The sequence below is a fragment of the Lactuca sativa genome, chromosome 4 (genome assembly GCF_002870075.4).
Source record: "Lactuca sativa cultivar Salinas chromosome 4, Lsat_Salinas_v11, whole genome shotgun sequence".
In the NCBI taxonomy this organism is placed as follows: domain Eukaryota; kingdom Viridiplantae; phylum Streptophyta; class Magnoliopsida; order Asterales; family Asteraceae; genus Lactuca; species Lactuca sativa.
Window position 1 is genome coordinate 217,968,381 of NC_056626.2, and position 13,339 is coordinate 217,981,719.

The 13,339-nt window shown below is 37.7% G+C and overlaps 1 protein-coding gene across 1 annotated transcript; it reads right to left on the reverse strand.

Annotated features, from left to right (window-relative positions):
* Positions 1–10,123: 10,123 nt before the first annotated feature.
* Positions 10,124–11,847, reverse strand: LOC111893483 (aldehyde oxidase GLOX). Its single transcript, XM_023889538.3, has one exon. The coding sequence runs from the start codon at positions 11,832–11,834 to the stop codon at positions 10,203–10,205; it is 1,632 nt and encodes a 543-aa protein (XP_023745306.3). The 5' UTR covers positions 11,835–11,847; the 3' UTR covers positions 10,124–10,202.
* Between the last annotated feature and the right edge of the window lie 1,492 nt (positions 11,848–13,339).

The window sequence follows — 13,339 nt, forward strand, 5'->3', positions numbered from 1 at the left end:
CACTAATATACAAACGATCTGTAAGGAGACAAAGTTTAGTGGATTCATGCCTGTACAAATGAGGGATTTTTTGTTGAAATGGAGTTGAGCCACACCAAACGTCTTTCCAGAACAATATCTTCACATTGGAACGAGCTGAAAAATCTGTTCTCTATCAACTGCAAGTTTCCCCAGGGCTATAACAACCTTATGAATATTGCACCATAATCCGTTTGAGGTCTTTCTAGCGATATATGTTGCAGGTTTTGTATTAGATTATGTGTGCAAATGATGACACTTTTCCAGAGACTGACCTTTTCATTAATAAATCACCACTACCACTTATCAATAACGCAAAATTTTGTGATTTTATGGTCGATTAGCCGAAACTTCCATCGGGCGATTGAAATAGTGATTTTTAACCAAGATGCCTAATGTATCTTTTTTTTCCAATTCGCATCCTTCCAAGAGAAAATTATTACGGCTGATCTTATGTAGAGAATCAATTACACCTAAGGAGATTTGAAAATTGACATATAATACGTGGGTGTTTGACATTCCTTGAATAAACTGATTCTCTTCATAGAAAACTGAATAAAACGTGATCTATTATGTAGCAGAAAAAATGTATCTCTCCTTGGTAGGTAGAGGGAAATAACAAACAGATAAACTACACGCCTAATTAATTAAGATTTGTTAAATATCGTATTTCATTCATCGACCAAATGATTAGTTAATTGTTATGATAGAAGAAGCAAATCAAATCCCTGTGGAATTATTACAACGCACATTTAAGCTAGAATACCGTTATTAAATTAATTATAATATTTTTCATTCTTATGTATTATACCTTTATACCTTGTGTACCCGAACAATAAACAAGTTGACTTTTTTATACATTTCTTTTGGGAAAGTTCATTCATCTTAAATGAGGGACATATTATAAACTACTAGGATAAATTGGACGAACTACTGGCCTCGGTTTCTTTAAAATTTTGGTCATTTTTATTATTTCGGTTCAAACATATATTTTGGTTCTAGGATGAGATGAAATCAAAGGGCCCCTCAAAGACACTGGTTTGGCATATAATGAACAAAAATCTACTAATTTGAAGAAAAAATTGTTATACTCTAGGTTTTAAATAACATTATATCTGACTTGACGGTTATAATATCCCAAAAATTACGAGTTAAAAATTTTATTTTTAATTCGATCAGAACACTAGTTATCTTTTAGCCAAACATCCATTATCGTTTTTTTTCTAATTATTCAAAAGTATTTCACAAAAAAAAATCAATTATCAGAGTACACTTCCAAAATTATCATAAGGCGGAAACACGGATGGATACGTTGCGATGAACTCGGACCCTTCCTTTTCTAACCGTAAGTACCTGAAAACATACCATAAAACCGTAACCACAAAACATATCGAGTACCCCAAAATACCAGATACCAAACATACAACTAGGCCTAGCCTTATGGTATATTCCGACCCAATAAGCAAGTATGGGCCCCGCCCCGGGGCCTCGCCGTGGGGTATATTTCAACCCGATCATATGATTGTGTGCCCCGCCCTGGGGTATATTTCACCCTGAACATGCCATAATAGGCCCCGCCCTAGGTTATCTTTCAACCCAATTATACAAACACAAATATATATATATATATATATATATATATATATATATATATATATATATATATATATATCACAACAACTATCATTCTACATAACCGAATATTGGGCCGACGTTGGTACCTTCGATCCATGGATACAAGGAGGATACTCACCTCACCGACAAAATCCACAGCTAACAGCTCACACAGCCAACAAACAAGTAAAATACACCTCCTAACAAACCATACAAGGTAAACCCTTAGTCCACCTTCTAAAGCAAGCAAATCACCAAAAGTGAACACTCAAAGTCAACGGTCAAAGTCAACAGTCAACGGTTAACATTTCCATCCGTTAACACTCATGTCGTGACCAGTCCTTAGTCACGTCGTGAGAACGCACTCAGCCATATTCTAACTCAACTCGACTCAACTCAGTCAACTCGGTCCCGGATGACCCACTTAGCAAACCTCACGACGTGAACCTTCCTTGGTCACATATTAAGGTGAGTCCATTGAAATAATAATGTAAAAACTACTCTCACGTAGTGACACTCCCTGTGTCACATCGTGAGCCACGTCTAATGCTAAATCCTAATGCCTTAAGTCCTTAATCCAATAAGTCATCCATTCCAACTTTCTAAAGGGCTTTCATACAGCAAAAAACAATAAAAAAATCTTTTCATTATGGACATTCATGTCCAATGCATGTCTTGAACTTGATTAGGTCAAAAATGGTGAAAATGAGTTCCAAATCTCATTCATGGGACTAAAACTGAACAAAACCATAGATCTACCACAACAAACCTCAAAGGGACCTCATGGATCCATAAAGTTGCCAACTTTATGGAATCAAACCAATCAAACCACCTCCAACATGAAGAAAAATACATAAAAGTCTAGATCTTAGAAGAATAAAACATAAAGGTTGGAACTTGACGACTTACCATGGACCAAGGTGTGATCTTTAAGGTAGTGAGGGAACTTGCTTGCTGGATCAAAGCAGAAAGAACATCTTCTTCTTCTTTAAAGCATAAATATATTTATAGATGGATGAAAGATGAGAGGGGAGGATCAAAATGGTGAAAGGGGGGTTAGGGTTTCTCTCAAGATGATCTAGAGATGAAGGAGGCTCATAAAATGCTCCAAAACACGAAACCAACCTTTATATATGTTTAAAACCCTAAAAACTTGAGGGCTTGGGCTGCACGGTTTTCATGTTGTGAATCCTTGATGCTCACGTCGTGAGCATAGTTTAAATCGATATTTCCATTTAATCACTTCTCACATCATGAGCTCCAAATGCTCATGTCATGGGATCAGTTATTCCCCCAAATCCTCTCCAACTTCAAACAACCATAAGTTCTTCGTTTCAACTCAAATTTTGACGATCTTTATATCCACAGAAAGGTAATGAAAAGCTCTACACTTCTATCAACTTCCATTTCCATAAATATTTCTAAACTAAAATCCAAAATTCATAAAAGGCCCGAACTGCCACTTAATTATATACCCTTGGTCTCCAAACCACAAACCGAACTCCTAGATCATCTAAACAACATTACCTACACTCAAAGGGAAGTGAGTCTCTTTCCCAAAGGACCTAAGCCTTATGATAACTGGTCCTCGAGTTACGGCGTCGAATTATGAAATGATCCGGAACAGGGCGTTACAACTCTTCCCCACTTAAAATAGATTTCGTCCTCGAAATCTTCCTTACTACGTCCTCCACTGCTACACGATTCTGCCCAAACTTCTTGAATTTTGATTAAGAATGAAGATTTATCCCATACAAATGGCTGCCTCCCAAATCTACCATTTAAGCCCCGTGTTGGCCAAAAATTGCTTATACCTTCGAAATAATGAACATTAACACTCTTCCCTTAGCTCAAAAGAAGGAAATCCAGCAACCCTACCTAAAACCTGAAACAACTACATTACTCTTGTTAACTGGAAGACCTTAACACAACGATAACCAACTAAAACAGGAACTTCCCGAAAATATACCGAAGATTACTCCATAGGACAATTGATCATTCATTCATCGTACTCATCCCTAGTTTTTGACTATAAATACCTTTCTATAAGTAGAAAGAAAGCTCAAAATATACTGATAAACTTACAATACTTCAATCCTATCTGTCGACCCAGTGAATGCTACGGCCACCCCACAGTTTTACGACATGACTATCCCACCATGGTCTTACCACACCTCTACCATATCAACAACAATCATTCTAAGCCGAACCTGCATCTAACTGAATCCTAATCAGGTGTTCGGGTCATGCTTCGAACCCCAAAGCCTTCATCAAACAAGAACAGGCAGCGAGGCTCTAACACAACCCTCAATCTGGATTGATCTACATGCCTGTTATGGATCACAAAGAAAGCGACAACCAGCTATTGGAAAGTTTCTTGATTTCCCAGCTTAGAAAACTTTAATCCAGATGTCCACTTGAGTCATCTTACTTCCTGACTAAGATGTGAAACTCACCCTAGTTTCACACCTAATTCAGCTCCTGGAATTCTGAAAAATTCTCCCCTACTTGGATTCATCGAAGCTCTCCCAACCCACAAAAGTTGATGGATTCCCAACCCATGTTACCTCTTATAACTCCAACCGTCAAAGACCTGGGCTTACTAATACTACCGTTCCATTGGTAGCCACTATCGATGATCGCACAAACTCTTAAAATTTAGATGAATACTTCCCGAAACTTCAACGAATCCGACAACCCCACTCACTTCCTATGATACTGCACCACCTCCTTAAGTCCTTTATGTTGTTGACAAAGACTATAACCATCTCCTTTCTAGTGATTATAAAATTCCCCTACCACTTCCAATGACCAAAACAACTCATGCAACTGCCATCACCATCTCCTTTCTATTGTTCCTTCTGTAGCAACGGTAGTGATTAGACCCGAAGTCCTTCCATGGAGGATGGTCGATGCTATCAGAATCAATGCTAACACGACTAAACTCTGACTTTATTGAGAACTAGACAGATAATCTGACCACAGAACTTCCAAATGATACCCCTGAATTGACCCAATCAAAGATCTGGAACAACAACCGAACAACCTGAGTACCGCTCAGCAAGATATGACCCATTAATAACTGTTGGCATGCAAAATGGCATATAACAATTCCTAAAGATATAACCCAAGAAGTAACATGGAACTAAACCAAATATAATGCTTACCCATACCAAAACAAGATTCCAAAGCAATATAAATATGGATAATATTCTAAAAGAAAGCAAAGATTACATACCCGCAATAGCACCTGATGAAACCCTGGCCTCCGCTACTGACACTCCAACGCTCAACTCCTCGCTGCTGGGGCTCCTTTCCTACCGTCACAAACGTCAGTGATCCTCAAAGTAACTGGAGCAGGTGCACTCACTTTACCCCTGAACATCAGACAATCGGCCTTCTTATGGTCCACTTGGTTGTAGTGAAAACACATCGGATCCGGCCCACAGGGGCAATCCCTACTAAAAGGACCCATATGTCCATAACTGAAACATCCTCGGCCTGTATCCTGACATCCTCCATCATGGGTCCTCCTACACTTGGCACAACGGCCCTGGCCCTGATGGCCTCCCAAACATGAATCCTGAGTCGTAGGCCTCTTTACCTGCCCCATTGAAATATGAATCTGCTATGGCTTCCTGTTTCGGAGGTGCTCCAAATAAATCTCATGCTCTCGACCTCTAGAAATCATATCATTCAGGGTCTCGCACCTTGGAAAACTCACAAACTCCATGATGTCATCCCTCCGCATGTCATGATACCTTACCTTCTTTATCTCCTCGTACGTTGGGTACTGCGGAACCATCAAAGCTCTCTCCCCAGACTTTGTAGTGATCTCTGCCACTATTTCAGTCATCTAGCGAAGGTCTTGAAACTCCTTCGCCAACTACTGCACCTCCAGTTGGTGAAAACTCGGCAATAAAACGGGTCACAACTCATCCCAAGTCATCGTATCTAGGGCTTCACCTCCCAAAGCGAAGTCTACATCCTCCCACTAATTCTCAGGTTTTGTCTTTCAGAAAATAGGAGGCAAATCTGACCTTTGACCCCTCGGGTTAGACACTCTTTTGGAAAACATTATCCATATCCGTTAACCATCTCTTATTGGCACTGGAGTCCTTCTCTCCAAAGAAATCGGGAGCTTCACATGCACGGAAATCAGAGAAAGAAAGAATGTGAGCTCTAATACTAGCCATAACCACGATCCGAAACGCACCCAGACACTCATCCAGAATCCCCTCATTGACCGTACCGAATATCACATGAGTCTGTTCCAAAATACCACAGGTAATCTCCGACGAGATCAACTCCCACATCCGCTCATCAATCGGTTCGGTACCTGCACTTGATCTAGAATCCGAACTCGAACCTACTTCCTGAGTGCTCATCACCATACCAAAAAACAACATGAACATGATCAGGACATACCCAATAATACTCATCCACAGGCTTCCTAGATTCTTCGAAATTCTCCCCAATTCGAGTATGGATCCTGTGCTTTCAGTAGTACGGGCCTAATACTACCTTCCACACCTGTCCATACTTTCCTCAATAATCATCCTGAATCCTCTAAGTCACCTTCTCAAACTGATACACCAAGTAATTGGTAAATAGCGCAACTAAACCCAATGAAGCACTTCCTAGGCTTTCCTAGGTTTCCGACCTCACCCTGCCATCAACTGCTGAAAAACTCCCCATAATGTCAATTAACCACCTCATGAATACAATCACATGCAACAAAGCTTAGATAATCCTTTGAGTAAAAGACTCATCCTTACAATGGTTAGACTCAAACGAGAGCTACACAATAGGGTCAAATCCATCACTCTGAGATTATTCAACCTTTGTCACATGTGACTTAACATATTCACTTAGTAGCTAACTCACATCACTTAAGAGTTCCACAAAGCACGAAGCAAACAACATTTGTGCAGTAGCACTCCATTCCATATAATAACCAAAGAACATTGAAACTCACATACTAAAAATCATGTTAGGAACTTCCACTCTCATTGTCAGTTTCCTTCTGCATGGAAATTATACACAATATAGGATCAAATAGACCGTCCAATCAAAGACTCTACCTTTGGACCACAATCAAATGAGTAATAGGAAATATGGCCAAATCAATCGTTCTAAGGCTATATGATCCTAACCGTATACAAATTTTAAAGCATATACTTAGCAATTACTGATACCAATATATATTCTCATTCTAGCATAGCATCCAATTCTTCCTAGGCTATAAGGCATCACATATCAGGCCAATCTATCATGTAGTTCCTGAAAGTATCCCTAGCCTTATCCTAGCATGAAATTCACATAACATATAATCATAACAAACATGTGGTGGTGGTGGTGGTGAACCATGAAATGAGTAACGGATCCTGAAGGTAATCTGTAGGTAAGAAAAATTTGTGTCATGTCATAAATAGTAATCTTGATTCACATATAATAATAATAATAATAATAATAATAATAATAATAATAATAATAATAATAATAATAAAGAAGTGTATAAATTTAATAAGAGACCAAATATGTATGGATGTGGCATTCCCAACCTATTAGTAACTCTTTTGGTTAATTCTGTTTGTGGAGTGAGTTCGAATCCTACCCACAACATTTTTTTTGTCCATCATCCTCACGAAATTAGTTTTTGTGTCGATCCCCACGAAAAATTCCAATCGCCCTCCAATATACCTCACGCAAATTTTTAATCTCCCCCACGAAAGCCCTATTTAACATTCTGAAATCCTTTTTTTTCTTATGGATGAAGTCGACGAAGAGAACACCCATCTTCTGGCGTGCGCCTCCAACATTGATCCTAGAGACCTTCCACCACCTCCAACGCTCCGTTCGTCACCATCTCCGTCATTCCAATCTTCGACTATCGCACACAAAGGTAAGCTTAAAATCTGAAATCATTTTTTATGGCTGGAGTCGACGACGACTATCAAACACTATGTCCTAATAGTTTAACTCGCTCCATAGAAATCGTGCATCTACTCCACATTACAGCACACCCCTGACCTCCCATCTTCGACACTCCCGTTTGTCACCATCTCTGGTTGTCTTTGATGACTTTAATAGCAATTTCGGGGTTGTGGAGACTGGGAAAACACGAAGTAACAACACAATCATTTTGATTCTTAGCGTGTGGACACAAGATGTGAAGGTAATTTCTATGAGTATTTCTTGTTTCCCAATTTGCACAAATAGAAACTGTATCAGTAAGTATTGCTTGTTTCCCAATTTGCATAAATATTTAGCATACTATGATATAGTTCTCTCTTATATTTGTTGCTTCAGTTTTTAGAAGTTACACACCATTTGATTGATTACTCTTGTATGCACTAACTGTTGATGATGGCCAACCATCTTACGAAGAAAGATGTTGCTGGTCATAAACTTGCTACTCATTCTAGCATGTTTAATTCACATCATGTAATCTAAATTTCAGAACAAAATTGTAGTTTTTTGTGAAACTTTATGTTTAAGCTAGATAAATTGCGGTGAAACAATGTTTCACCATGCATGCTGTAGAAGCAAGAAGAAGCAGGGACAGGGAGCAGAAACTTGCAGTTTCTAAGAATTATCATATCCTAACAACAATAGATGAGATACATAAAGCTCAAAAAAGAGCACATATTTTTGTAGGGCAAGATATTATGGTGGATAAAACAAAAGAAAAAAGAAACACACTCGACTCTTTTATCTATGACACTCTTAGCAAGGTAAATCTTTACACTTGATTTAGTAATTCATTATAGTTATTTGTGTTGTTTAAGTTTTGATTATATATATTGCTTACAATGTGATAGAATATTTGTACTTTAGCTTTTTAGTTCCTATCGGAACATTGTAACAAATTCAAAGGTAGAGATCATCTCTAAAAGTCAGCAAAAAACCGAAGAGCGGCTATATGAAGATGTTGATGATGAATGTACACAAGTTTATATTGGAAAACTTGAGCATCTTGAAAGGTTTTAAAAGTATATGAAAATTTTAAACTAATATTTTCCTTCCGAAATGGCTTGCTAAAATCTAATTATATATTATTGTGTAGATTTTAGACCCCATTGAAAATAGATACATGGATGAAATGGTTACAAAATAAGCAACAACAGCTCTGCAAACTTGTATACAAAAAGTCTATTTTGTTGCGTTATAATTTCCTATTGTATTATTATTATTATTATTATCATTATTATATATACATATATATATATATATATATATATATATATATATATATATATATATATATATATATATATATATATTATTCTTTTTATAGCATTGGTCTACAGATAAGTGGAGAAAGAATTCAAAATTTGCTCAACCTCACGCTCCCCCCGATAATGAATGTGAGGACAATTGATATGTATTTTGGAACAATTGAATTTGTAAACATTTGCTATTGCTTGTTTTCTTAATTATTGCTTAATTTTGTATGATATTTTGAACAATGGAATGAAATCTGTCAAACTTGGTATTAGAGACGTTTTTTGATGTATTTTATATGGTATTTGGGTTTAATGTGAATTCAATGTGGTATTTGACAAAAAATTGAAAATTTTAAATTTTTTTTTTTTTTTTTTAAAATAAAACGAAGTTGGCTATGGGCTACAGATTTCCGTAGCTATTCCGTAGGCATTTATTTCGTAGCTATTACGTAGCTATTTGAATCTATAACAATTCTGTAGCTATTTAGTTTTGTAGCTATTCTGTAGCCATTTATTTCCGTAGCTGTGGTAGATATGAAAATTTAAGTAGATATTTCGTAGCTAATCCGTAGCTATAATTTAGCCACAGACCATTATGTTACAAACATTTTTCTTATCAATTCAATAGCTATCCGTTTATAGCTATGGAATAGTTACGGATTTTGCTATAAATATTGCACCAGTTTTATAGTAGTGATTGGTTTTGTGCGAAAAAAAGACCCCAACCGTCGGATTAGATACTCCATCGGACGGCTAAGGTTTACCGGAAGGGGATAACGTTGATTCGGGCAACAAGGCTTTTGTGACGACATTGGTTTTTAGCGACGATTGTGTCGCCACTACAGCCTTGATTTCTTGTAGTGTAAGTTAATAACTAAGACAACACTAATATTTATTAATGTTAATCTTGAAACAATAGTTGCTCTCATGTAGACCCACCGGCCAGTTTGTAGCAAGATGTATGAAAAAGCTTCGATAATAGCTTTTCTCAAATTTCATGAGTTTTTTCTTCGTGAGAATGCTAATTGAAAGCTAGAGCACGGAAAATATAAATTACAACTTGTGCACGGCATCACTAGGACTCCTGATCCGATTACACCAATTAATTTTGAAGGTGATGCGTCTAGAACTAAAGCATATATAATAAAATCAGTGTTATATGAAAACTTTTGAAATGAATAAAATAGTCAGATAGCCAAAAGACGAATCGAATGGACAAACTAAGTAAAATAACATGGTCTCTGTAAATAGAATAAATTAAAACCGGTCCGGTTGACAAATGAGTGTACAATTAAAGATGAACGAAACAAAACAAAATAATGACCATTATTCTATATTTTGTCACTGCATTTGAACCCAAATACCAGGACTTGGGATCTCTTTGTGAACAACATATAAAAGATAATTCCCTGCCGGAGCAACATTACCAGAGGGCGGTGTGGTTACTACAACTTGATATCTTGACTTCCCCAAAATCTTGGCAGCCACACCACCATCGAGCACCAGCAATCTTTGATTCATGGAAAAGGAGTGTGTGTTGAACGGAGGTGCCATCATTGTCACTGAGACGGAGCTTGGATCCACAATGCCTGAAACTGTAAACACAATAACTAATTGCTTTCCGTACCCTATTTTAGTGTTTTTTACAGGCAATATTATTTTGGGGCGTAAATCGGACGAGTTTGAATCCAAATAAGAAGGAGAGTACGCCTCCAAACTCAGCTCAGTGGGATAAAGGACGTTTCCGAATTCATATTTGTCGTGGGGGTTACTTCCACCAACAAGAACTCGTCCATCTCTTAGTAAAACAGCTGTGGAATGGTAAACTCTTGGAATGGTGCTTGGATTCTGCACTTCAAATCGAGACCCGACCTGTTTATCAGGTTGGTAAACCACTGGGCTAAGAACAGGGTTCCTCCCAAGTTCCCAACCTGCAACTCCAGCAGATACACCATTGATGATTAAAACATGAGCATTGGGAAGCAACAACATGTCACCCATGACTCGAGCCAAAGGCATGGTCTCCATGACCCATTGAGGGTTAGGGTCAGATATTTTGATCCTTCCGCATGTATCCAAAGCTCCATCAAATATCCCTTTATTTGCATTAACAAATGCTCCTTTTGGTGCACCCCCACAAACCAATACTTCAACCGCATTTACTGTTCCCTTTGTTATGCGCAGAGGGAGAAGTACAGCAGATCCGGTACTCGGATAACTCCTTGGTTGACCATCGGGCATTGTAGGGTAAGTCTTGATAACTTGGTTGTTGGAATAGTCGAATAAAATAGCACGATTGTTGGCAAAAATGAAAAGATTCCCATCAGGATAGAGAAATACAAATGGGTATAAATTATTCTCAACGTTAGGGTCGTTCGTTTGAACCAAAAAAGGTAAACTAGGAGTGTTCTCAGTGGCCGACATCTTGGGGTAGAACTCATAGCTAAATGCCCGGCGGCCACCAATAATAATTTGTCTGCCATCTGGCAATATATGATTGGTCGCATACCATCTCTGTTGATTCAGGCCATTACGTATCTCTTGCCAGTCGCATGAATCACACGATTTATAAATTCTGACAACACGATAACCATCATCAAAGCCACCAGTTTGGACCAATCTTCCATCGGGCATTAATGTTCCAGACGAACACCAGATATTGCTGAGCACCATGAGTGGACGAACGGTGTTTGATGCAACATCATACTCGACTGAATGGGCAGAACAATCGGTTGTGTTAGGACGACATGCCCCGTTTGGAAGTGAGATATTGGAGACTCCAAAATCGGTGCGGTCATACATGACAACACGATCATTGGGAAGTAACTGTGCGTGCATGGCCGAAATTCCAATGCTTGCGAGGAGGACAGACCACGATCCACCTGCCGCCGGACATTGCTGGGCATGGAAGATCAGGAACACCAGAAAGAAGAAGAGGAGGTGATGATATAGTTGGGAAGTCGAAGGAGCCATGGAATTGTTTTATTTTTTTGCTCTTCTTGGAATTTGTTAGGTTTTTGTGTGTTTATGGAAGTGTTAATGGAGGCTTTATATACACTTTGAGGCGATGAAAAGAGTCTTCTATGATCGTTTTTCACTCGGGTATATGGTTCATGAACTGCGTTGTGAATTAAATAACCCATTAGTCAACCTGAATGATAAGCGAATTTCATTCAATCATTTAACCACGAAATATTCATTCTTAATTTTATAAGGATAGACTCAGAAGGTGGATTCATCCTCTGATCTTGTTTATTTGTCAATGCATATTTTCTTTTATTGAATTTTATTATCAAACTTTTAGTTTTCTATTTTTCATATTACAACAAGCCTCCACATGCTTTCTCTTCATGTTTTTGGATATGACAAGATCGAGTTTTGTACAAATATTAGGGTCATTTAAAAGAAAATATTGTAGAATTATGGTATTTTTTGATATGACATGATCATACCTTGAACATCATTGCATATAGTGGACATTTTTTTACAAAGCAAATAGTTGTAAGTTAACGGAACTCGACCGGTTCAATGATAGATCAATGGAGTTACTTGATGTTTCAACAAATTTAGACCCTAACAGTTATAGTGAGAGTTTCTCGAAACAATGATATAATGTAATTTGTTTGAAAGTTTTTAGTGAAAATTTTAATAACTTTGATAAAGTACATTCAAATATAGACCAACAATATTACGAGTTTGATCTCATTCAACATGCAAATAACAAAAGGTTGGCATCTATATCGTAATTGAGTCAATAGTTCATAAAGGCTAGAAGAGTTTATACAATAACAAAGTGTTGTTCAATTTCCTAATCAAAGCAAAATATACTGGAGGCTAAATAGACGATGTACAACACAGAAAAGAAGAAGTTACATGAGCTATATAAGGAGAAATTACAGAGGCTAAAGTTAAAAGTAACCATAAATAAAATAATTTAAATGGTTTCACCAATTGTGCTATTGGTCGTAATACACCTCGAAATAAGGAGGATTTGTCGGATAGTCGACTCTTGAAGTGCATATGAATGAAGGAGTTGATACTGAGGGGCTTTGTGAGTGCGTCTGCCGGTTCATCTGCTGGGGTGATAAAAAGAACTATTAACGAACCGCCTACTACCTTTTCAAGTACAATGTGGCAACATGTTTCATCCGAGAACTATGTATTGGATTGGCGCTAGAGTATGTGGCAACCGTATTATCACAAAATAGCATAGGAGAAGACAAGTGTGCAACAACAAGGTCTGTAAGTAAATGTTAGACCCAGGAGATTTCATCTGACATATTAGATAAGGCTTTGTATTCTGCCTCTACAGAAGACCGCGAGATAGATTTTTTACATGTTGATCGCCATGCGATGATGTTTGAGCCCAAATAAATGATAGGAGAAACCCCTCCACAATCTAAATCTGAGAATTCTTTGAGTTTAAGTGAGGATCAACGATTAAGATGTAGGCCATGATGAACTGTGCCTTTTAGTTA